The sequence below is a fragment of the Phasianus colchicus genome, chromosome 6 (genome assembly GCF_987193195.1).
Source record: "Phasianus colchicus chromosome 6, bPhaCol1.hap1.1, whole genome shotgun sequence".
Lineage (NCBI taxonomy): Eukaryota > Metazoa > Chordata > Aves > Galliformes > Phasianidae > Phasianus > Phasianus colchicus.
In genome coordinates this window covers 30,650,052-30,677,086 of record NC_143441.1, presented here as the reverse complement: position 1 = coordinate 30,677,086, position 27,035 = coordinate 30,650,052, and the positions used below count along the sequence as shown (strand labels likewise).

At 35.1% G+C, this 27,035-nt stretch overlaps 1 protein-coding gene across 1 annotated transcript in view; it reads left to right on the top strand.

Annotated features, from left to right (window-relative positions):
- VPS50 (VPS50 subunit of EARP/GARPII complex) overlaps positions 1 to 27,035 on the top strand; it is a 66,859-nt gene that overhangs the window by 36,212 nt on the left and 3,612 nt on the right. Inside the window, exons 19-26 of the mRNA XM_031614307.2 lie at positions 5,185 to 5,303; positions 6,074 to 6,180; positions 12,057 to 12,178; positions 16,111 to 16,191; positions 23,624 to 23,772; positions 24,929 to 25,025; positions 25,174 to 25,332; positions 26,422 to 26,543. Coding sequence (XP_031470167.2) covers positions 5,185 to 5,303; positions 6,074 to 6,180; positions 12,057 to 12,178; positions 16,111 to 16,191; positions 23,624 to 23,772; positions 24,929 to 25,025; positions 25,174 to 25,332; positions 26,422 to 26,543 — 956 coding nt within the window. The remainder of the gene's footprint in view (positions 1 to 5,184; positions 5,304 to 6,073; positions 6,181 to 12,056; positions 12,179 to 16,110; positions 16,192 to 23,623; positions 23,773 to 24,928; positions 25,026 to 25,173; positions 25,333 to 26,421; positions 26,544 to 27,035) is intronic.

Below are 27,035 nucleotides of genomic sequence, written 5' to 3'. Positions count from 1 at the left end.
AGCTTTTGTGGAATCTGAACAGCTGTTTGGTAGGTATTTGTGAAAGGTCCATAGAGAAATAATTGTTATGATAATACAGTGCTTTTGAGGTTTGCAAAAATTAAAGCTGCTGCTAATGGAGAGTTGTTTTCAGACTTCAGTACATTTGTGAGTAGTTGTACTTTTTAAAAGTTTTTTTTTCCTGAAGGAAACATAATACAATTTATTATTAGAAAATAGTGATATTTTTAAGACAGCTTTCCTGTGAAAGTTCACCTTTAACAAGAAAAGCTATCATGACCTGCATTGTGAGTTCCAGGAAAGGTATACTCAAATGTTTCAGGATAGGCTTTTTTAGGGAGGGGGCTTGTTTTGTTTTTTGGCCACCACTTGCAGGTAGGTAGTTGGAAATATGTGAAGTAATTTTCAAAAATGATAACTTAGGTTCTGAGATTGGTTAACTTTTCCAGAACAGCAATAACAAAATAATTGTTGGTTGGAAATTTCTGGAACCCCTGATTCCATGCAATTCACTGCTAGCAAATGAGTGTGAATACTGTGTCCAGATAGTCCCTGTAATTAATGAATTGTCTTGTCAGTAGGATACTGCAGTTCTAGAAGGCTGGGATCGTCTTCTTTTCTTAACTTGTAGGTATATTAAGGTATTTTTTTTCTTTCTGTGGACATGTATGAGAAATCTGTAAGCTTTGCACTCAGGTTAGAACTGATCTGCTCTATTCTTTCCAGTTGCAACATTTTTTGATCCAGAATCTTTCATCTAACTTCAGTAAAATTTAAATGATGTGAATTTCCCCATCCTATACGCTTAGGGTTCTATGATTGTGAAATCACCTGAGGAAGACATTAGATTGCAAATACAGATGAACTCTACTGTGTGAGGGACTGCCGTGTTCTGTGAAACCAGCAGCTCTTTCCCCTCAGCATCCTGCTTCTTGTAGTGCAGGATGATGAGCTGATTTTTTTCCAGAATTTTCTTGGGGAAAAAAAAAAAAGAAAAAGAAGCACACCACCTCCACCCCCAAACCATTGTTATTAATTTGTAACGTATTGTAATTGTCCATGAAATTTTCTGTTATCTGTTATGTTATTACTACAGGGACTTGATGAATTCTGCTGTGCAGTCATCCTGAGTGGAAAATTTATTTTTTATTCTGAACTTGGTCTCCATCTGTTGAACAAATCTCAGTATTTAAAGGCTATATACTGATTGTTTACTGCTGTCTGTTTTTTGAAGGTGCACGAGGCTAAGTCCTAGCCAGAGCTAAAGATCCTTAAACCAGTGATTTTTAGCGTGTCACCAACAGAATCCTCTTTGCTTTGCACACAGATGCTGCTGCAAACACATCCTGTCAGGACAATCCATGCAGGGACAGGCCTGGGGTAATCCAGTGCCAGGGAGACGCACCCTGCCCTGCCACAGCTACCTGCCTCAGCTCAGCGCAGCAGGCTGTGCTTGTAGTGAGTCAGGCTAGAGGGAGTCGTCAGCCCAGGAATCAGCAGTAGGTTAATGTGTCACAAGCACTGCCGAATCTGTTTTGTGGTTTCCCTGCCTTGAATTTGACCCATGTCCCATTTGGTAGGCTTGAGCACTACTGGGGACTTTCAAAGCTGGCTGCAGCGGCCTCTTTTTTGAAGCTGTGTGCCAATGTAGTGTTCTTTGCTTGTGAAACATTAATATATTTTAAATTGATAAAATCTGAAATTGTGTCTGGTGAAGAACTGTAATGAATTTTGGCTCTCCTTCAACACCGGAGGGACAGAATGTTCTTCATGGAAAAAGTAAAATACCAATTACATGATTTATTATTTATTTTTCTTGTGAGGTCTAGGTTATATTTACAACCATTTGTACAATAATTTTGCTAACCTGAGTGTGATGTTATTGGGAGAACTCTGGAATAGTTTAGGGCTAACATATATTTTTGAAGTAAAATTTAAAATCATATGCTGTTTGCCTAGTGTAATTTATAAGTGATTAGGGGCAATGGTGCTTCTGATTTTTCTTCATTTCTTGTGGAAGTCTTTTGCGGTGAGTGTATCCTTTATTTGAGATGTTTTTAGCAACTCAGCATATAAATGGGCTTATTCCTTAAGATAACTTTCGTGCATTGGGAAAGGTTAACTAACTGCTTTCAATATAGAGAAATGTTAAGTAAGGCTGAAGAGCTATACTGAGAGTGCAGATGACAGTGTTTAACAGTACTAAAAAGACACACGATTTCAATCGTTGTATTTTACCTCACGGTCACTGAAGGATGAAATCCTTACTAAAATCTTTGCAAAGGAAGTGTTATTCACATTTGAGTAGACAGCTGAGGTATAGAATAGGTTAGCTGGCCCTAGAACCAAGGCTTCTGGTCACCCTGCTAGTTTACTCTTCTGGTGACTATCCTCTGTTTCTCTTTCATTAGCAGTTAAACTAGAAATTATTTCAGGTGGAGACTGCAGAATTTTGTTTCCAGAGAATGCAGATATGTTTTTAGATATCTAGAGAAATGGCATGACAAGGCTGTGAACAACTGACTGACTTCTCAGTGATCTGCAGGATGTTAAGAATTGTCAGTGTCTCATTTGAGAATTTTTATATTTTTTTCTTATCAACTTATTTCAGTTCTGGACAACTGAATGGGCCTTAGGGTCCAGTCATCTCTGATTTTTTTGTTTTTTTTCTCCTCCTAAGCTTCAGTGAGACATTTTATGTCTATTTTCTGTACCTCCCTAACATATTTTTCTTGTGATACAGGTAACTTAGTTTTATAACACTCTTCAGTTTCAGTTAATCTTATTACAGTCCTATGTGTTAGTTTGGATTGACTACCAAAACACTTGATAATTGCAGTGTTAATTGCTAGTGGCCACAATAAATTATTTAGCACTTTGATATGTTACTGCAGAGTGTATTTATGGAAAATATGTTCTAGAAGGTCTCTACTTTGTGATTGTGAGTTAATTATCTGCATTTTTAAATCATGCAGTTTAAAAACCTTTTTTTAGCTTGTAAATAAATTTTCCAACTTATTAATAGGTTTAGATTGAGGAGACTTAGTGAAGTATTTTCCATGTTAAAAAAAAAAAATCATTTTTTCAAAATGTTCTTATTCAATTAAGACAGTTAACAATTTATAGTCAGCATATAATTTCACTATCACTGGATTTTAATTGAGTTGGAGCACATTATTTATTAATGCATAGTACATGATTGTAATTCTCCAGGTTAATTTTTCAGTCAATTTAGTTAAAATATGACTTTGTCAAACCTGAAGTCAGTGCCTTTAATTATAGCTTTCATTTATCTGCGATGTTCATGGGGCAGAAATTTAGCGTATGAATACTACTGATCAGTCTGTTCCTCATACTATGTGTTTTTTCTATCTCAACTATTTTTGCTTTGAATTTGTTTGTCCTGTGGGCTCTCCACTTTTTTAATATACTACTTGCATTGTGCTGTGCTTTAAAAACATTCATACCTTGAGGCTGCAGCAAAATTGCCAACCGTAACTGAAAAATATACTTTCTAGTGTATTTCAGATGATTGAAAGACTGACATTCCCTTAATGTACCTTCATCAGTTTTCCTTTCTGGAAAGAACCATTTCTTAAAGTTCCCAGAACCAGACTGTTTTTGCCATGTGGGTCATTTTTTTTTTTTTTTTTTTTTTTTAACTTCCTGGACAAAATGGCTGCAGAGCACTGCCTACATTAAGAAAAAGTTGAAAGTAAAAGTATTGTCTGTCTTCAACTGAAAATGCATTTCTGGAGCCTGGTGTGTAGGCTTAATGCCATGTAGGAGTTCAGGAAAATGGGTTACATCCATAGGGCATCAAGTGTTAGTTTTCCTTTAATGTTTTGTGGTTTAAGAAAATAACCTAAAAAGAGGTAAATAGATAATTTTACCTTGTTACTTATGTAGTGTTTAAAGCAGCTATACTGCAGAGCAACCAAGAATACTTGAAAAAAAACCCAGATATTTAAATATTATTCTGAGTGAAAAAAAGATTGCAAATGTTAAATGTTTTTACCAAACATAATCCTAACTGTATAATACATTTTAATATGTATGTGTGGTTTCATAACTATAAAAAGCACTTATTGTATGTTTCAATTTCTGGGTATGTTGTCCATATAACTTGTAATCAAGCAATAACAGTGTATGTGTAATGTGGAAACCCTATATTGTGTTATTTTTGCTGCAGCTTGGTCATTTTTTCACTCATCGGTTGTTAGGTTCAAGCCTTCTATCCTTACATCAAACAAAAGTTTCTTGTAAGCTTTGAAATGCAGTGGAACATCTGAACAGAAGAAAACAATTTCAAAAAATTAAAAATGTCTGAGTTTTTGGAGGCAACAGTTGTGTCTGTAACTACTTAAGGTTATTTTTCAGATGTTGCAATTTAATGTTGGTCTTCTGTGAGAGGGGTCAAAATTAGAACAGGCTTCCTGGTGAGGTAGTTGGTGCTCCAGGTTTGTCGGTGCTCAAGAGGTATTTGGATAATGCCCCCAGTAACATGCTGTAATTTTGGTTAGCCCTAATGTTGTCAGGCAGTTGGACTCAATGATCTTAGAAGGTCCCTTCCAACGAAAGTAGTCTTGTTCTATTCTTTCTTCTCTCTCTCTTTCTCTCTCTTCTTCTCTTTCTCTTATTTCTCAAGGCAGTATACAGGAGTAATTTAGTTATATATTCATGTTTTTCATAAGGTTATTCTGGTCTGTGTTGTGGGATCTGTGTAAAATGGTGCGTATGGTGCATGAGGCTGAAAAGAACCACTAATCAAGTCCTATAATAATGGGAGAACAAACCCTTTTACTCTATTCCTCATTGGTTTGTTCCAGTATTACAGCCAAGCCATATCACGGCAGTGTTACTTAGAATGTTATACTGTATTGTGAGGTGGTTTTGTTTGTGTAATTTGTTTATTTTGTGTATAAGCTAAGACTTATCAAGTGGGGTTGTAGAAGCCTGTTTCCTGCATGCTCGCAGTTTTTGTTTGCTTCGTGTACACTGTGAATTTTATGTGTAGAAAAAGATACTCTTACATACAAAGTTACTGTTCTTGCTGTTGGTGTAGATAGAACAGCATACAGGTGAAGGAAGTAGCTACAGGGAAAAAAAAACAAACAGAAAAATAACATTGTTACTGTAGAGTAGTCATGAGAAATACTTGCATTTATGTTTGTTTGTTTACAGTATGAATCTGATGAACAAGAAAAAAGTGCCTATCAAGAGTATGATAGTGACAGTGATGTTCCTGAAGAGTTGAAAAGAGACTATGTAGATGAGCAGACGGGAGATGCCCCAATGAAGAGGTCAGTATGCTCAGTCTTATTTACATGTGTTTGATCTCAGTACTGTAGTTTATTCTTGATTCAGTCTCTACAACAATGGAATGATAATCAAATAACCTTTATGATACCTGCACAGTGAGAAAGGCTCAGCAGTTAGATCTCCAGGATGGGGGGGAACATTAAACTGTTAACTGTTATTGCAAAAAGAAACATTGGGAAGCAAGAATTTGAAGGAAGATAAAGGCTCTCTGAAGTGGGTTGTGGAAAACTCATTAGCAAGCATTAGACATTCTTCTACAACTGCTGCTATGTATATGTGTAATTTTTTTATCAATGGGAATTTTTTGCAAATAAATGACTTGAGACTTGTGCTTTTACAAAACAGTTATCTTTTAGAAATTTCAGACATACAAACCAAAAAACAAAACAAAAGCACTGTACCGAGTAGATTTCTATTCAGCGTTTATGAAGCAAGCTCACCTTATTTGTATGGAAAGGCTTTCAGAAGTACTAGAAGGGCACTTCTTGGGTCAAAAGAGAGGAATTTTTTTTTTTTTATTACAAAATCATTCTAGAATAAAATATTATCATGGTTTTATCAGACATCACAAACTACTTCATTTCAATGAGACTCTAGAGATATTGATAAAGATTAATTTATGGGGAAAAAAATGCAGTCAGTGAAATTGTATTACATTGCATTACAGCTATGCGCTGTGGAATTGTAACATGATTAACTTTTGGATGAATATTATTTTAAGGTGTTTTTTCTTATTTTTTTTCCTTCGTAGTGTTTCTCGAGAAACTCTGAGGAGCAAAAAGAAATCAGATTATAGTCTCAATAAAGGGAACGCACCTATCCTGACAAACACTACACTCAATGTAGTAAGGCTTGTTGGTACGTTGAACAATTGTTGGAATGTATGTTTATTTTAATACTAACCTATGGATTCTAGCAAATATATTCAATGAATTTTAAAACACTTTCAAAATACTAAGCTGGACACTGTTTCCACTTTTTCAATGTGTGGTAGTCTGAATGAGGTTTCAGTGGATTATTTCACTTTGTTGCAGTTTCCTGCTCTCCAGTGGCATTGCCTCTCTTTGGATTTCTTGCATCTTCCTTGTACTGGCAGTTCAGTCATTCTGTAATGTTCCTTATGCAGCCAGCAGGTCCTTCACTTCACCACTTTTTCCAAGGGATGAGCCTCTAGTTTACTACAGAAAGATACGTGTTTTTAATTAATTGATCCTTAAGTGCATGGCTTTACTTTTTGTACTACTGAATTTCATCAGATTCTTATTACAGCAGTCATCAAGGTCGTCTGGTTCCTCCTGTAGATTATGCCAATCCCTTTCTGTTTTGATGGTACCTCCTTATTTTTTTCCATTATCATACTCTTTACTTTTGTGCCAGAGTCATTCATGAGGATTTGTAAGAAGAGTTGTTGGAAACTCCACTAGTAGCTTTTCCAGATACTTCCCTTTTCATCACACTCTGTTCTGCCTTCTCTTTTGCTAAACAGTTGACTAAATCCCAGATGGGTGAAATGTACTGTATTATTTCTCTAGAAAATCAAATAACGTTTGTATCAAGAATATTTGTCTTAACTGATATAGTTCACATCTGGTAGATTCATTAGTTGTTTTATGAGTTTTGCCCCTATATAGAACATAAAGGTAAGCATGATATTGTTCTTCTGATTTAGCTGAACGTTTTATGTCTGTTAGTGTGACATCTAGCTTTGATCCAGTCCCCTGGATTCTCCTCTGGCAGGCAGGGATGCCATGGAATGTGCCTGTCCTTTCACACGTGTCTCTGCTAATACCATTGAAGGTTGCAGTTCATCCTGTGCTGACTCTTGATTTTGGCTAGGAAAATGCCATGATACATGACACTGTTCAGTTTCAAGGAGTGTAACTGATGGGTATTTAGGATTCTTTCATTATCATTTGAGTAGTGTAGACAGCTCCAGAAGGTGATACCTTTCCTGGATATCTTTCCTTGCATGTCATAGTACAGATATCTTAGCACTTGTATTCTGGAGCTGCTTCCCTTCTGCACCGGATATCTGAGCAACAAACGTGGGCTGAGGGTTTTTTTTTTGTTTTTTTTTTTAAGATAAGTTTGACAAAGTGAATTGCATGTGTAATACCAGTGATATAATGCCTTAAAAATTAAGCAGAAACCTAGTATAGTGCAGTAGAGCTATGTCAGATGCATCAGAAAACCTGTACTTAAAGTTTTGGCCCTTAAAAACAAGGCTATAATTTCAGAGATACTTGTCCTGGTGGCAGTAAATGCTAGTAGCTTTTGTCCCTGCTACATATTGTCAGTGACATGCTGCCTCCCATATATTTGCATCAGTATGACTTTTAATATATCTGTCTAGATCAGCTTCTCCCTCTTAGTTAAAAATAAATCATAAAGGAAAGCAAGTTAATACAGGAGATTTGGAGTGAGATTAAAATGTGATTTTAAATTGCCCACTCAAGTAGAAGAAATTCTTGTTTTTGTTATGCAAGTAGTAGTACTCACTGAAAGAATATGATGCTGCTCATAATAATTTTGAGCTATTTCTGGGGGCTCTGTGCGTTGTAAGGAGGCTAGATGAATAAAAATGTGATTTACTATATATTTAATAAAAATAGTTTAAATAAGTTACTATGTATAGCTGAAGTGGGAGGTCATATAATTGTTGAATTTGAAATTCAAGTTTACAGTTCAGTTTATTTGTTTTTCCATTAGGTAAATAAATGAGGTAGTTATTTCTCAGTTTGTTTCTAGTATAAAGCAATAATTAGATTAATTTATAGGGTTATTTTTTTCCTATCAAACTCTTGCCTGTTGACTTAAAACTTGAAGGAAGAATGAACCCATGCTAAATTGTTATGGAATATTGAGAACTAGGGTCGGTACATCAACAAGAATATTTGCCATTCTGAACACTGATTATTTTTTTAAATTAATGTCATCCATATTTAAGAAATGGGTTGGGGTTGTCTGATGCTTTCTTTTTGCCTCATTTTTACTTCTCCAGTGGATAGTTTTTTATGAAGTAACTCTTAGATTTGGCTTGCTTTAAAGCTCATTATCTTGGGAGAAAATAATAGTGGTGGTGACAAATCTCACAGCTGAAAACTTTTTGCTGAAGAAGTGAATGGACATATAGTGTAGGACTTCATGAGTCTTCAAAATAGGAAAAAAAAAAAAACCAGGAAAAAAACAAAAACACAGAAAACCCCCAATCATACAGTCTTTCAAAATGATATAACTAAAACAGTCTGGAGAAGAGGAGGCTCAGGAGAGACCTTATTGCTCTCTATAACTACCTGAAGGGAGGTTGTAGCGAGCTGGGGGTCGGCCTCTTCTCTCATGTAACTGGTGATAGAACTAGAGGGAATGGCTTCAAGCTGCGCCAGGGAAGATTCAGGCTGGATATTAGGAAATACTAATTCTCTGAAAGGGTGGTCAGGCACTGGAATGGGCTGCCCAGGGAGGTGGTGGAGTCCCCTTCCCTGGAGGTGTTCAAGGAACGTTTGGATGTTGTGTTGAGAGATATGGTTTAGCAAGAACCATTGGTGATAGGTGGATGGTTGGACTGGATGATCTTATAGGTCTTTTCCAACCTTAGTGATTCTGTGAAAACGTGCTTTTTGTGGTTTCCTTCAAAGTGGCATTTTAGCTTCTTATGTATGTCGTAGCAAGCTGCATGTTTGGAGTTCAGAGACTCACTAGAAATTAGTTTATAATAACCACAGATATACTAAAGCTCTTATAAATATATGGAGGCAGTGTATTTTATTCACTATTTTGGTTTTAATGATCAGATTTATGTAGATCAGTCCAATAGAAAAAACTGCTGTCTCGAAGGACAGTTGAATTGCTGGAAATACTGAACACTTCCAGAAAAACCTCAAACAAACAACAAACTAACATACAACAACAACAAAAACAAACAAAAAAACACCCTGGCAAATGTTCAGGAGTTTGGGCCATTATGAATTGTTTATAGAAAGTGTAGCTACTTTGACTTACATAAACTCAAAGTGGTATTTACAAGTATTTCTGGAAATTTCTGGTGTGGCTGTTAGTGCTGTTTGGGAATTTTCTTGTACATGTTTTTCACTCAAACCGTGAACTTTACTGCAAGTAGGTAACAATGTATAGAAGTTAAAATTTGGCATCCTCTTAGAGAAACTAGGAGGAAATGTTCTTGGAACGCTTTTGTGTAAAGATGCTGAGTGATGTAGTAATAGAGAAATGTTCTTGGCTGCAGAAGATTTTTATAGGGACAGTGCTTGGGCAGTGCATAGTCCTTTGGAAAAGTGTAGGACACTGCCCAAGAGACTGCCTTACATGTTTATGCCAACCACAAAGATATTTGGAAATCTAACTGCCCAGAATGTGACACATCACCCATTATTATGCATAGGTTGCAGGCAAGTTTGAAAACTGTGTTTACCTCAAAATCAGTGGAAAAAATCAGCTTGTAGCAATAAAGAATATTCAGACACACATGAAGATGGCAGCTATTTTGATAGGGTATCATCCTTTCCAAACATCCATAAATTTCCATGTAGACTGTGCTGAAGTTAACTGCATTTGTTGTTCCCTTTTGGAAAACAAATGGAACATCTTAGGTCTGCTTTTCAGTTTCTTCTTAATGGTTTTGTAGGTCAAAACATTGATAACTAAGCATGGAATTAACACCTGGGTTAACCTGCCAAATTATTAGATACTTTAACTCTTGTCAAATCTCCAAAAATAATGAAATATATTCTTGAGTGTGTTGGCAAACTGGGGCACAGTTTTTTAATATTCAGGCAGGTTGTTTAGGCTAGATAGAGATGTGAAAAGCAGCAAAATCAGGTTTTGCTTGATTCTTGCCATAGTGCTGTATCATCCCATGATAGTTGTGTCATATATTTGTAAAATTAATGTGGTCTTTTATGATCACAAGTAATTGTTTAAAAATTCAAGTTACTATCCCTGATACTAACAGCTAAATTTGATACTTAATTTCTCTGTGTAAAATAACATTTTCTCAACTAATTAGTAAGTTACTTTGCTGTGCACAGTGTTAACTTTAAAAATGTTGCTGACTACAGGAGAAGTAAATTATTTTGGCACCTTCATGCAGTATTCTATCAACCTGTCACATCAAAACAAGTCTGAAATGTGATGTTTTGTTAACTGATCTGCTATATCTGACATGCTGGATTAACTGCATTTACATCTTTGTTCAAAAGTTGCTGTCTGTAATAACCCAAAGTTTATTATATATATTTATATTATTATATATATTATATATGATACATTTCTATCATATATACAGTATCTATATTAAAATACAGGTACACTGTTGAGATGCGAATGGGGCAAGTAGTATGGCATTTCTGAACTAGTCAGCAGTAAGTCTGGGATATCTGAAAAAGCAAGTTTTCTTAAGTATACTTTTCTTATGACCCTATGGAAAAACATCCATGCCCTATGCTAGAAAACAAAATAACTATAATTAAACCTGTAAGGGAAGATTGTTTTCTGAGTTCAAATCCTATGATAAGTTTGATTCAAATAATGTATAAATGTAGGTCCTGATATTCTTAATATTTTTTTCCCTGAAATCATATGCACAACAGCAGAGAGCAAGATGGAAGAGAAGGAATTTCTTTTTTTCCCTGGATGTCCCTATTTTATAACATTCAGTAATACATGCTAAAGTAGAAAATTAATCCATTGAAATGAAGTAAACAAATAGTGGTTTAGTTTTTCTTCAAGTCCTGCTTGGATTGCCTTACAAAATCTCCATTCCTTTTGATTTGCTTTTGCCAGCAATTATCGTATTGTGTCAGCCTACTCCTTTAGAAACATTTCCAATGTACAGCTGAAAACAATTTGGTTTTCTTGCCTTGTCTTTTTCTGACCTGATCTGATTCCACTGCACTACAGAAGTTGCCAGTGCTCTTTTGTACAACACAGTCCAAAGTTGTAGAGGTAGATTTTTTTTTTTGCTTGTTTATTTACCTTTGTTTCTTTTTTTGAGTGTGTGTCTTTTTGGTGGTTTTTTGAAGGGGAGGGATTCTCTCAGGAGCAGCACACTCTGGAGCTTCTATGTTCTTTATCTTCAGTACTAATAGAGCAGTCATTTAGCAGATTCTTGAAGTGCCTGCAGTGGAAATCCTTCTCCTTGATCGGAAGAAAAATTTTTAGGTAGTCTTTTATGGTGTATTGTTTCCTTCACTTCTTACAAAAGATAAAAAGGAAGGTTAGCAAGAAATGATAACACATTATTCCTGAACTCCCAGTTTTGGGTATATCATTTTTGTAACATACTTTTCTATTGCTTGAAGATGTCTGTATGTGCATGAGTAAACACTCACTAGTGCATAGTATCTTGAGTGGCTCTGTGTATCATTTGCTACAGAGTACTTACAGGAATTATTACTTTTGGGCTGAATTGATCTGAATGTTGTGGAGGAATCAGAAGGTCTTATGTTTTGAACTTGATACCAAAAGGCCAAAAGAATTATTCAAGACATTTTGATACAGACTGACAACCTCTTTTGGAGAAGTCTTGTGTCATTTTATGTGTCTTAGTCATCATATTTATTTTTAAGCCTCCTTATCTCTAAAACATTGCTAAATTGCATTTCATCAATATTCAAGGCTAATTAATAAGGTTTGTAAAAGCATTTTTGAGTCTGTGAAGCTCACCACTGCCCTTATTACACTTGTGCTGAAGAATCTGATCTTGTGTCTTCATTTTCAAGGGAAATATATGCAGATGATGAACATTCTCAAGCCAATTGCATTTGATGTCATCCACTTCATGTCCCAGCTCTTCGACTACTATCTGTATGCAGTCTATACATTTTTTGGCCGAAATGACACGGTAGGTAGAAAAGATATTTATTTTGGAGTACCAGAGTATACACAGAATGAGAATACTGAGGAGCTCTCTTTACTTAAAACAGTACCAAATATATGATTGCCCAGAAAATGAGTGTTATCAGAATGGATCTGAATGCAGGAGTAAGCGAAGGCTGATTATCTAATCATCTAAATGTCTGTCTGATTATCTAATGCAGTGAGGAGAGTAAGCATAGGAAGCATCATTGTCATTGGGACATGAAACCAATTGCATTTGAATAGGTACTCAGTATTCAAGTACTTTGAATGAGAAGAAAGACAAGTACCTGGAAGTAGTGGCAGAAAGTGGAGAATAAAGGAGCAGTCTGCAGTGGCTTGGAGCCCAGAAAGGTTTAGGTGACTTGGTTTTTCTATATTTATTTCTCAGACATAGACATGAATAGCTGAAGAGCAGAAGGGTGCCCTAAAGGTTGAGTAGTAACTCAGATTTAAGAGGATTGAAATAGTTTTTCAGATCTATTATTGCTCTGTCAAGCTAATTGAATTAATAAAAATATTTTGGGGCTTTGAGTGTTCTTGTAGTTGAAATAAATGCTTGTTGGCAATGTCTGTACATAACGTGGATCAACTTTCAACAGAATTGTCTTAAAGCATTTAAAAGCTGCATGTAAAAACAATTTTATCCTCTTTTGGCCCCTGGATTATTTCACAGCATTAATGTAATGGGGTTCCAAACTCATCATCATCTTTTGGCAAATCAAAATGGATTTTTGGACTGTCAACATATGGTTTTAAATGGTTTTGAGCTGTTTGGCAGGACAAATGCATTTCCAATTTGTGTTTAGACCATGAGTGGCATGTTTTTTTGTTGGTGATGGTGAGTTTGTTATGTTTTCTGTTAAACTAGTTGATTTCCATTGGCTTAATCAGCTACTTTGCTATTCATATTGTGTTACATTTGGGTTTTTTGCACCTCCTGTTTTGTGTTTTTAAAGCTTATGCCGAGTTGCTCACTTTCTTCTTCTAACAGAGAACAGCCCAGTGCTAGGCAGGTAAATGTTATAGCAGATGAGTGGTAAAATTGTATTGCTTTCCTAGTGTGCCTAATTTTTGTTTTGAGAAATGGTTTTCTGTGGGAAACAACCCTTACCAAGGGTCTGTGAATGAGATAAACCCTCTTGTAATGCTCCTTGAATGTTTCACTTCTCACTGTGTTTTAACCCTTTAAAAAAATAGAGATGGTTGATGGTATGTGATTTAGACCTAGACCACTGTCAGAGTTCCTGTTGTAATTTTTCACTTGTGTGTATATATGTGTGTGTATATATATATATGTGTGTGTGTGTATATATATATATATATATATATATATATATATATATATATATATATATAATCATCTAAATGTCTGTCTGATTATCTAATGCAGTGAGGAGAGTAAGCATAGGAAGCATCATTGTCATTGGGACATGAAACCAATTGCATTTGAATAGGTACTCAGTATTCACGTGTATATATATATATATACATATATACATATATATATATACATATCTACAGATAGATAGATAGGTATATAATGGGTTTCTTAAAAATATGCTGGTATTATAACCTCCTTAAGCAATTAGAACGCTATGCCCATGTTATTTGTGTGAGTTAGCACAAGAGTGATCAATTGTATGTAGTTAATTGCCCGTTCAGTGAAAATCAAGGATTGTGTTGACTGCTCTGTCTGGTCTTCTGTCATTGTCCTTTCCAGAACTCTTTAGAACAATTATCCTATGTAAACAGTATTTGGCATTCTTCACTGACAAAATTTGCACGCTATTGTAATCAGAATTGTTCTTTCAAATTCTTTTTAATTCCTGGGGTAAAAGTTAAGGCTTTCTTCTTTACAGAAAACACTTGAATTTTTTATTCTGTTAGATAAGAAGTCACATAGAACTGGTCATGAGTATAAATTCTCTAATGCTAAACTTACAAAGTCATCAGTTTATGACATTTAAATATCTGCTGTTTTGCATGTATAAATAGCAAAAACTTGAAGTAAAAAACTTTAACCGTGTGGCAAAACAATTATATTGCTGAGTGGTGCATTCTGTTTGAAGCTATGAGGTTTTGGCCTTGGGGAAAAAAAGTGCAGTACAACAATTGTTTTTCTGATTTTTGTTTTACCTTGTTTTGCTTTTCCTTATAAACATAAATGCACTGCTTTGGGCTGTGCCTGATGAATCTGGAGCTCTTGAGTTGCAATGTTTTATGGAAATCTAAATGTGTTCTTTCATTCCTTATTATTCTTAAATGTTTCAAGGGGGACACGTCCAGTTTTAAAAAAAGAAATAAATGTATTATTAAGAAAATCTTATTAAAATACTATTAAAAAATAAAATTTTAAAAAATTTGATTGCTGCCAAAAGTTGGTGACTTTTGGCAAGAAAGGCAAGAAGAGAAAGGGTTAGTGGCAGATTGTGGTGTGTATTTTGATGGTGCAGAAAAGAATTGCTTAAAATGACTTTGTAATGGCTGAAGCTTGCGAATATATTTTTAATAGATATATATATATTTTTCCTTGCAGTTTTTGTTTTCCTGCTCTTTTTTTTACCTTGATAGGTAAAAAAATAGCTAGTCTTGAATTTGCAGTCTTTGTGGCCATAACTTGAAAAACTGTTATATGGTGTTAAGGATGGAATAAAAGAGGATTTGGGAAATTAAAAGTGTGTTTCTTAAAGAGGAAGGAAAAAAAGCAGATTTTCTTTTTTACCCACATACCTGCAAAACTGAAGGCAGCTCAGAACTGCTATTTCTACAGTAAAAATGTGAATAAAAATGCACACCAAATGTACCCCACGTTTTTATCTGAAACATTTTATCAGACAGGGACATTAGGATACTGATCTATGTCTCCTAGATCATATTCTGGATTTCAGTAGGGGGTGCTTCCAGTGGGAATTCTGCTGCAAGGTAATTTTCATTGTGCATGTGGGGAGATTAGGATGTGTGGACATCTTAAATGAGGAAGTTTAGATGCAGTAAATAGGGACCTTGAATATTCCCTTTTGTATGTAAAATGAGGGATGGGACTCGACTTTTTTCCCCAATTCTGTGTGTTGAAAGGTTTTCTAATACAATAGACATAATTGCTCTAAATATTATTTAGTAAATTGCTTTTTTTGGTGTGAATCACATACCAGAACTGTATTCAGAAACTTCCAGTTTCTTAAACATGTGTTACTTACTTATCCCTTTTCCACTGCCTTTGGTTTGCTTGTTTGTTTGTTCTTGTTTCTTTGTAACTGGAAGTAGAAGACAAGTAGCTGTTATTAGTTACACATCAGATCAGCCCCTCAGCTGGTATAGTTCATTGCATCTAATAGGCAATGAATGTTAATTTATCCCAGCTGAACACCTTCCCTGTAATGCTGCTGAGCCATGAACATGAAGATGGCATGTTCATTAGGTAAATCTTGATAGACATTAACTAATAACAATTGTTTTATTAAGATCAATGGATATAATTATACAGTTGCAAGTTAGATATTCAATAAGGGATTACAAGAAACTTTATAGTCAAGGCTATTTGGCCTGGGTATGGTATTCATGTAAGTCTCACTGGGGGCACTGTGATGTGCCTTTTGGGGCTGGTCTCCCAGATGAGGTCATCTTGGGTCCAGTGCCCATATACAGCATTGCAACAATAAACGATGCTGAATGCTGAGTGACAGAAATGGTAAGCTGTCATCTTCATGAAATGTGCTCAGGCCATCCTTTGCATAAGTGTAGTGCTGAATGCAGTGACCTTGTTGATCTTCATTTTGTAGAGCTACAATTATGTATTAAAACTTTAATGTAATAAATTGTATCCAGTGCTTACAAAGTGAAGCTTTGTTGTGTTGCTGTAAACCTTAAACCAAGGATTTTTATTTTCCAAGCTTAAGTAGAATATATTTCTTCCAGTTTGAATCGACAGGATTGGGCCTCAGTAGCAGCAGATTACGCACCACACTGAACAGAATCCAGGAGAGCCTCATTGATCTAGTAAGTATCTGGATTTGGAGTGTGAAACAGAGGGCTGTGTCAGCAATTCAGCAATTGTATTTCATCATAACTTACTGATTCCTCTCCCAACCCACATCTTCTCATATTTATGTCTGTAAAGACAAAGACTAAAGACTATTTCTTGGTATATAGTAATGTAGGTATCATTACTGTGTGAAATTATTTGTTCTTGATGTATACTAGAATTAGTTTAATAGCTTCTACTAGATGTAACAACACAATTAGGCATTTGAATCTTAAAATACTTTATGGTTTATGTAATAAAAGCACAGTGATATTCCAATATCATCCTTATTAAATTAAACATTCTATTAAAAATACACCCAACAGCAGCACAAGAGACAACTCATTTTTCTTCAGTGAAAGAACAACAAAGCAGTAAGCCATTGATAAACAAATTCACTGTATAAAATCATTAATATGTTAAGTGCTTTGTTATGTCACTTCTGAATATTGTGGAATTTTACCTGTCATATTTTATAAATTATATCACATCAGTCACTTCTTGAGTTATTTTCAGAAAGGGAAAAGTAAATATGGTGCTCATGTCACACTGGTAGTAGATTACTATTCCCTCACATCACATTACTGCGAATGTACAGAAGTCTTCAGGTAGGTTTCGTAGGTTCAACTGAGGAGCAGTTTATAAAGAAATATAGTTGAGAACTCTGCAAAAATGGAATTGTGCACTCTTTTTTTAACTTAAATATAAAACACTCGAAACATTGTGAAGAAATGCATTGAGTATTGTGAATGGGATGTAATGTAATTAATACCGCAGATGATAGAGGAAGGATTCGTTTTTGAAGGCAGAAGTGGGATGCAAATGCTTTACTTTGACTTTTGTAGGGATTTGGCACTCCATGGAATTGTACTAAGGTGCCTTTTTGAATTCCTTTAAACGTTCAGAACAGTTGAATTCTAAATTGTTCTTTCCGAGAAGCATTTTAAAGGAGTTTGAGTCATTTCTTAGAAGGTCAGTAGAGGGAGCATAACATAACTAATAACCTCCATAATGCAGAAAAAGGCTAAAGTCATTTCGGTATTCATCTCAAAGGCAATGTGTTCAGAAAAGGAAAAAAAAAAAAATAGGAAGATCTTGCAGACAAATCAGATAAAGATTTGTCATTATTGGGGAAAAATGTCAAGTTTTGGAATTAATTTTTTAAGCTTACTCTGTAGTCACTGTTCTTGAGAGTGCTTTACATTGTTTTGATTTTTATCATTCAGTATAATTTTTTAAAACTCATTTCTAGGAGTAAATTGAGAAAAATAACTGGATTTCTTTTTCTTCATCATCTAACAGTACTGTTACAGATAATGCAACTGTCCATTGAGATTAATAACTGTCTGCTAACTTTAAGCCATTTAATTAAATTTATTAATCTTATGAATTTATGAATTTTATGAACTTCTACTGGCCTTATGCTGTCAATGGGAATTTACTTTCTGGGTATTTCTGTTATTATTATAATCACTAAGAACTTATGAAAATCAAGATTAATCTTCATTGAGTCATTAAAATGGGTATTTCTCATAGCTTAAAATTGCTTTCTGTAGATATTCTTCATGTTTATATTGTGAAGGTCAGTCTCATGGCTTGTCAGGAATTTACTTTATATTATTTATTTATTTATTTTTGCATTGTAACTTTATTCAGGGCTCTTATTTCTGCTAAATTTTGTTTCCTGCTAGTAGCATCTTTCAATGTTTTATTTGAATAAGGATATTCTCAACAAGTTTTTATTCTCCTTCTGTGCCTGAGGCTCTGTCAGAACAAGAGCTCAAACTAGTTCTCTGTAATTTCTCAGTACCACTGAAGGTAGAACACTACTGTTTATTTCAAGACTATTCAGAATTTTAGAGTGGGTCATTCCTTGTCCATTTTCTGAGAGTCAAGAGGATGATACGGCTTTCAAAAATCTTTTTTATATGTTCTGAATTTCATACATACATCTGAACTCCTTGGTCAGCCCTTTCTTCAGCAAGTGAAAGGTAGCTTCAATGCATGTTTCTTCTATGCAACAATTTCAGAGATGATAATTCTGATTCTCCAGAAATAGAAGTACACAGGTAGCAGGATGTATTAAAAGAAAGAGAAGAGTGATTCACAGTGTTAAGGTGCAGCTTTCGTTTAGCCAAACACATTGAAATAAGCATGTTTCGAACAGCTTATGTCTCCTCACTGCCAGTTCCCCAAATGGGAGTCGTGGGGAGATCTACACACATTCCATCCTTGTGCTTATCATTCCTACCAGGACTGTGCTTTTGCGATAGTAATGATGCTTATTAATCATATCAATTCATGGCGACCAGTAAGCACCCAAGTAGATATCTGGCATCGATCAGATAGTGATCTGCAGTATTTGGTGATTTGGAAGGGAAACTTCTGCTTCCGATGCCTTGCTTTATCTGTCTATAAGCAACTTCTTTATTGCTTAGTCACGGTACTGCCATTACCTAGTCACTGTTTATGAATGTCCTCTTCATGCAAATAGCTGCCTTAGACAATACTACTGCTTTTGACAGTGAGGTATTTGGAGCAGACAAACAGAATATTCATAAATATTTCACTGCAAACTGGTTTGCTCATTTAAAACTGAGATTTAGAATGAAGTTTGTTAGTTAATGTGCCTTACAGAAGTAGAAAAATAAATCACTGCTGTAAAGTATATAAGCATTGCAATGCAATATATGGAACAGCAGATGGAAAGAATTGCTCGTATAGAGAAATATTGTTTCATGTATTTTAGATTTTGTCTTTGCTTTTTCCCATAAAGTATGTATATTCTAGTGATGACAGTAGGTTAGAGACTGATGGTGCAGAGATTAAAAATTTAGATTTTCAGCTGCACAAATACGATAAGGAATATTGCAGGGAACTTTTTTTTTCTGCACACCTGACTTTCCAACCCATCTTGCAAAGATATTTTGTGCTTTTTTTCTTTAAATAGATTTATACAACATATGTAATGACAGTGTTTAAGGTGTTGTGTGAAGTGCTTGTCAAGAGAAGAAAACTCTGTCTGTAAAAAAGAAAGTTTTGACATGACAGACACTTTGAAAATATGACAGGACATTGCAGCTGCTTTGCTTCCTCACATTATTCATTCAGAGCTCTCCACACTTTGTTTGTTTGTTTGTTCGACAGAATAACCTAACTTGACTGAAATAATCTACTGAAAATGAAAGTTTTCTGGCTTATTTGTTTGAATAAATTTTCTGGTTCTTGGCGGTTGTTGTGCCCCTCTCTTTGGGCAGTCACTGAGCCATCTCACATCAGTCACTGGTAGCTTTTTTTGCTGGACAGCAAAAGCTTAGGCTGATTTCTAGTCCCAGAGGAATGCAGGTCACAGCTGAGCACCTGGGAACCAGCAGCAGCTCTTAATGAAACTGTCTTTGGATTAAAAAAAAATGTTGCAATAAAAAAGTGTGTGATCAAATCAGCTTGACTTACTTTTTTGGTTAGATAGAGGTTGAGATTCCCAAGGATGTGGCAGTGGAAGTGCTTTCTTGTGGAGGCTTACCTGCTGTTTATTTCTTTAAGCATTTTACCATTCATTTTCTCAGCGCACCGTGATTCCTGACACAAAAGTTTTTGCATTAAGCTAAACAAGGCACTAAGTAAGCTTGATGATTTCTGGTAGTTTTTTATGCAAAAAGTCTGCCATTTATTTTGGAACACTAAGAAATAAATGAAATACAAAGGTCTTGTAAGTTTCTATTCAAAGTTTTTTGAAGTCTGTTACTGAAATCAGTGAGACTGGCTCAGCTGAGGTGTGGGAAATCTTTGTTTTGTGACAAGGATGGTGAAGGAGCTGTACTGCAGGATTAGATTAGTGCTGCCAGTGGAATTGGAAACTCCTTGCACACCTCAACTCTGGGGCCAATGAAAAGTACTTGCATTGTAAGGTTGCTTGCATGGCACTTCACAATGCTCTAAAGGTATTGCTTGCCTGCAGAGGATTATGAATAATCAGAAAATTAATAGAATAGATTCCCAAGAGAGTATGTTTCATTTTTAATGGTCTTTTCTTTCAAGGCATATTGAATGGTGTTTACCATGGCAGCTACGCCTTTTTCATTTGATTTAGTTTCCCAATGGCTGAGTTAAGATTACCAACTTTGTAAGCTTTCTGCCCGAGCAAGAAAATAGCAATCTTTCAACATGAAAAGTAGTAGGAATATTAAAAAGTATCATTTTTAAACCTTACCATATTAAGACATATTCAAAGAGCACTGTTATCTTTGAATGCAGTGTGCTTTTACATTGGCTCTGCCAGTCATTTTCACCATCGAGTCTCAAGAACTATTAGAATTAAGATTAGCAGGGTGTGTGTGTGTGTGTGTGTGTAAACTACGTGTTCATTTCTGTACATCTGCTCTAATCAGAAATCTTTTTATGTTAAGTGATTACTTTGAGGTGAGCTATTTTTGAACAGCTTTTGCATGCAGTAAGGGCTTATGTTTGGTAAATGTTTGTTGTTGTATTCTATGCTCGTAATATTACTGAAACTATCAATTACAATTCTTTATATGCAGAGCTAGTGGAGTAACCCTGTAAGGTAAATTGTGTTTTAGGTAAATGTTTGAGATCACTCTGCTTTTTCTTTGCCATCAGTGCACATCCGGTTTAAGAGTGTCCACATGTCAGAGACACATGATGTACCTGTAGACTATTTGACTATTAGAATGTTTACTAATATTCTAATTTTTGAATGCCTTTCAAATTCCACTTAGTACTTACTACTACCTTCAGGATTTCTATTATATGTCTGTTGCAAAACAACTGATTTCTTTAAACTGTTTGTAGGGTTTTTTCTTGTTCCAGCTTGAATGTATGCCTCTATTGCTGCTCTCAGTTATGTCATCATTGCTTTTTACTATTAGCATGCTTCTGCATCTATTTTAGCAGAAGGAGGAAGAAATACTGATAGTGTGTCTGGCCAATATATCTGAAGCAGGGTTTGACTCCATGGTTGAACACAGATGTGCCTGTCTTGTATGCATTTTGTGTCTTCAGATGCTTTCTGTGTTAAACAAATAATGTAAGATGTTTATGGGATTGGGCAAATAATGGAAAAAATTGGTTAATATGTGTTTTGATACTGAAGTGATGGGTGACTTTGAATTGAGATAGATACAAAATGGAGTCTCTGTAATACTTAATGTTAATATATTTTGTAGTTAGTCTTTGAAAGAAAAAAAAACCCACAAAAACAACGAAGATGTAATTGACAGACCTGTCTTGTCAAAATGATTTTCTTTTTCTTGTTTAAACAGCAAAGTAATCGTTTTATTATTCATAATGATATTCAAAATGCTACCAGGCAATCTTCCAGAGTTTCTTCAGATCTTTACTATTGCTATTCTTTCTCTAACCCTGTCACTCCTAAGATTAGAGAATTGATTGGTGGGCTCTGTTTTATTTTTGTTGTTGTTTTTTTAATCATATGTAAATACTTCAAAGGTTTTCTTTGTTGTGTTTTTGAGGATGATATGAAAGGAAAAGTTATAAGACAGATAAAGAGTTAACAGATTAACTGTTATGCCTAGATCATTAAATAGTATTGCCAGTTTTCACTGTGGATGTGCTAGGCAGGTATCTTCAGAGCTTTAGCATGAACTTTAGCAAATATACAGACTTCTCAACTTGTTTATTCATTCTGATAGACTTAGCATAGTACTAGTTTCACTGTGTTATGAAATGTCTGGTCAGTATAATTGCAAAGTTATCTGGTTGAATGTGAACACAGAACAGAGTAATAAAAATTCATTTTTCGAAGAGCTCAGTGATGTAGCTAGACTGTGCTAGTGCATCTGTATCTGGTAACATCTGATCTTCTTTTTGAAGTTTTGCCTTCTGCTCGTTGACTTTCTTCAGGTAGATCTTCTAGTGCTACAAATGACTCATTGATGGTATTGCTCAGTCAGTAGTGTAGTCTTGTTCAGGATTTCTGTGGGGATTACTCATGGCTCCCTGCTTTGCCCACTTTCCACTTCTGTTGTTTATTGCATTATTTTACAAGTTTGTAGATACTTTCTTCATACTTAACAGCCAGAATTCTACTGTCCAAGTCTGTCTATACTTGGTTTCATCTGCTGTAGTATGTGCGTGCGGTACCTTCTCTTTTTTCTTTTCAAGATCTACTGTGTGTATTCTTCCTTGTCTCAATCCTGATACTTAAAGTGTGTTAGGTCATGACTTAGTTCAGTCAGTATTTCTGATGCTTTCTCTTACTCCTTTCTTCTTAGGAAAAAAAGAATGCCACTCCTCCCAATTGTTCTCTTCTGTGAACCTAAAAGAATCTCCTCTTGGTTGCTATGGTCAGCTTGAATCAGTTTTTCCTCCTCCTACTATTGTTCCTTTAGTTATTTCAGTGAAGCTTTTTCACGGTTTATTTCTATCTCCAGCCAAAAAAACCCTGCACAGCTGCTTTATGTATTATCATGTTTTTGGCATCATCCTTGTACAGTTCTACAGCAGTGTAAGAATTATGCTATTATGTTTTTGGAATCCAGCCATAAATGCAATTGTTCAAGCAGTTTTGCTGTTGTATTGGTTGTGTTCTTACCTTTTTTTGCAACAGATATGTTTCATACCTAATCTCGCTTCTGAATAAACTATCTTTACTGCTACTTTGGCACTGCGTTATTGCCCTAATTCATTTTCATTCTATACGGCCAGTCTGATGGCTGCTTGTAGTACCTATTTGGCAACAAAATTACTATGCCAGAATCATAAGATAAGAAATGAGTTAAGAAATCAGTATTGTATCTTCTACCTTCTTTATCTGATTTGAATTCTGGCTACTTTTATTTTGTCGCATTTCTCATATTTTATAGCATGTGTGTAAGCAGTAAGCATGATATGAATAATTAACGTAGACCAGAACTACTTTTGTTTTCATCTTCCGGTCTGGTTTTGGCAAATAATTAAACATCAGGGAGTGACCATCTGTTTGTCCATTTCTGCAGTGGCTTAGATGACTATGGTAGCTCTGAAAAATTCTTCATTCTGTAGCTGCTCTTCTATCTGTAGCTGCTATGTAAATGCCTAAAATCTAGATGTGTGGGTTTTTTTGTCCCATACTGAGAATATTTCCAAGCTCTCTACAACTGAGCTGTCTGCAGGATAGAAGTTGTCCCAGAATGTTTAAAAAAACAGGGTTTGTATTTTACTTAAGCTATTCCTGGCTCACAGAAGCGGAAAAGCTCACGCATGAATAACGTTATTTTGATTTATCCTTATTTGGTTGTTATCAGATTGAAGAAACTATATCTAAGAGTGAGAAGTTGGTCTAAAGGTTCTATAGGTGATAAGGGGCAGTAAGAAATTTGCTGTTTCTTTTTTTCTGAGGTAGATAATGATCTACGCAAGCGAACTTACATGTTTGTCATTTGTGTTTAGGAGGTCTCCACTGATGCCACAGGAACTCTCGCAGCTGCTGAAGAGAGAAAGGAGAAGGTGCCAAGCCCACATCTCAGTCATCTAGTCATTTTGACATCTGGCAATTCACTCTATGGTTTGGCAGAGAGAGTGGTAGCCACGGAATCCTTGTAGGTTATTTACTGTACACCACTTTTTGTGATCAATGGAATTTTTAAGGAATTGTGATTACAATCCAAAACCTTTTTAAGAGGCCAAAAATTCCTAGTCTTTAAGGTGATTTTAAAAATGAGAAAGGTAATTTTTAATTAACAGTAGTAGGACATGACTGTTTGGTCTAACCACTTGCAATCATAAATAATAAAACTTTCCTGCAGCTTCTCCAGTAATTTGTGACAGCACAAAGCCAAATCTAAGAGGAAAAAAGAGTTTAGTTTAAAGAGCTCAATGGAGTTTTAAATTGTGTGTGTGTGTATCTATATACACACACACACATATATATATAATGTTTATTTTATTTTTTACATATCTATTTATATATTTGTATTAAAAAATATATATATTATTTTATATATTTAAACCAGTTCTCAGATGCTGATAGCTGAAACCCAGAACAGCTTAGTACATATTGGCTTGGCTGCATTCATGATGTTCTTGGCAACAGGTGGAAGTTTACCTGTGAAGAAGAGATTATAATGAGAGAGTAATGGAAAACTCTTATGAAGTATTTTTTCAGTTGGTCGTCAGAATAGTAGTAGAGTCATATGGGATTTCATTTTGTTTTCCACACAAGAGGACATTGTTAAAGATTAATAATTCATTTTAAAATGTGTTTACAAAACAGAATTAAATGATTATTAATAAGTGATTATTAAAAAAAAAATAAATCACACCTGTAACAAAGAATTTGATCTCATGTTGTGTTTTTAAAGGTTTACTAGCAAACATGTAATCATAATGTTGTTTTTGAATTCTGACATGATTTCTTTTAGTGTGTACTGGCTTGCTATGAAGAAACTGTGGGACAGTTGTCCACTGGCTTTTCTAGGCTTTGAATCAGAATTTTGCAGTATATCCTGATTAAAATAGAAAATTGAGTTCTGGCTATTCAAACCTTTTTATTCATTGTATTCACAATCACATTTTCAAATTTTCATAGTTGAGTATACATGTTGATATGCTGGCCAAAAAATGATACAGTTCTTATCAGTATTAAATTTACCAAGATTACATATTACTGTTGCCCAGTAAATGTAGATAAAGAGAAGTATAGAGGCATTCCAAATGTTAAATGTAGTTCATGGCAAATTTTCTTTATTTTCAAAGGGTATTTCTGGCTGAGCAGTTTGAGTGTCTTCAGCCTCATCTTGATGCAGTGATGCCAGCTGCAAAGAAGCCTTTTCTTCAGCAGTTCTATTCTCAGGTCAGAATTGTGTAATTCAGAGCTAATTTTTTAATGTAACATTTGAAACTTGTACTATATGATGGAAATATTTTTAAACCGTAGTTATGTATTGCTCTTAACTAGCCTGAAATTTACTGAATTGAATTTTCTTTTTATTCTATTTCAGACTGTGTCAACTGCCAATGAACTACGCAAACCAGTTTATTGGATTGTTGCTGCTAAAGCCATTGATTATGAACAGATGCTGCTTCTCATGGCTAATGTAAAATGGGATGTGAAGGAAATCATGTCACAACACAACATATATGTAGACTCTCTTTTAAAGGTGAATACTTCAGGAGAAACAGTGTGCTAGAGCACACATGAGCATTAAACTACTGCATACATCACTAAAACTGTTAAGGCAGCATGATTAGAGCAATATAACATCCTGAAAAATATTAAGTTGTCATAAGAAGATCTGTCCAGAATTTTCATTGTTCTTGCTACTAGCAGAAATAATTAGAGTTTTGTCTTTACTGGAGTGACTATATGCTGGTTAAAGCACAGCACTGTGGTACTCTGCTTCCTCTTGCTCAATTCCTCTTTCAGAAAATGTGTGTTAAATACCAGTTATTTGGTCAGAAACTAGCTTAAAATGGTCACTGAAATCACCAGTTTAGTGGTTATTCTCTTGTTTGTTTGCTAGGAAAACAAACAATAACAACAAAACTATGAGATTCTAGCATTGGAATGAAAGCACTTGCTTGGACGAGTGTGGCCTTCATAGTCTGCTGTACAAACTCTGATGGTTACACAGAGTTCACTGTCAAGGTCTCCTTTATGTTTGAATTATTAAATATCTTTTTAAATGTGATAGAAGCATTAGTTCCTGGCAGCCGACTTCTATTTCTCTTTATGTAAGTCACAAAAAGCATTGTAGTAGTAATTATGTTCAGTTATGGCTAGTTTATCACTTATAATAACAGCTCAAAATTCATCCAGTTCACTGATGTTTCAGGTGGAAACAGGTACCTTTCTTCAACCTAAATTGTAATCTAGCATTGCAGTATACTGTTGGATTTGGTTTGTTTTTTAGTGGGTGCTTTCAGCTCTTACTGAAGCACCTGGGAATTTTTTAATGCAAAAGGCTGAAGGATGAAAAACGATTGCAATATTTTTGAGGTTCTCCCTGAAGGCTGGTGGGGCAGGTTTTTAGATGGATAAAGAGCTTATCGCTGGATTTTCTTCAGTGTCTGTGTATTGGCTTTCAGAAAGTTAAAGATGAGTTTAGAGAGTGAGGCAATGAGAACATTTTTTTCTTATTTTAGTATGTGTCTGTGGTTCATTTTTTCCTTATTTATTTATTACAAGGCATTTGTAGAGTATGATGTTTTAAATGCTAATGGAATTATGATGTTACATGTTTTATCAGGAATTTGAAGAATTTAACAGAAGGTTGAATGAGGTATCTAAGAGAGTCCGTATTCCACTAATAGTCTCAAATATACTTTGGGAGCACTGCATGCGCTTGGCCAATAGAACTCTTGTGGAAGGGTAAGTAGTTCATGAAAGTCTTGGTCTTGAGTAAGTATGTCTGTAATGATAATGCTTATGTCATGGTATTAAAGTTTAATTTTTGTAGTGCATTGGTAAGCTGTTGAGATTTTGAGGATAAAGTGTAATTGTCAACATCTCAATGAGATGCTGGTCTTTTTCTTTTCCAGGAAGTAAGACCATTGCTAGGAAGAAAAGTTGTTAACTTTAGCAGTTACTTTAGGGTAGCCATGGAGCAGAAGTTTTCTAACTTCATTGGGAACAAAGAGGTGTCCTAGTAGACTTGCTAAACGTGAACTGAAATACATTAGCCAGCAGCTTAGCTTAGCTCAGCTTATTCCTAACTTACCACCGGTTTCCCAGTCTTTTTAGAGTTGGTGTTGTAGTCTTTTCGTTCACTACTGTGCTGTCATCTTCTGCATCACCAAATATGTTCTGTATTCCACTCTTTTTTACTTAATGTTTCCATATTTCTTCCTATGTACGTGGGGT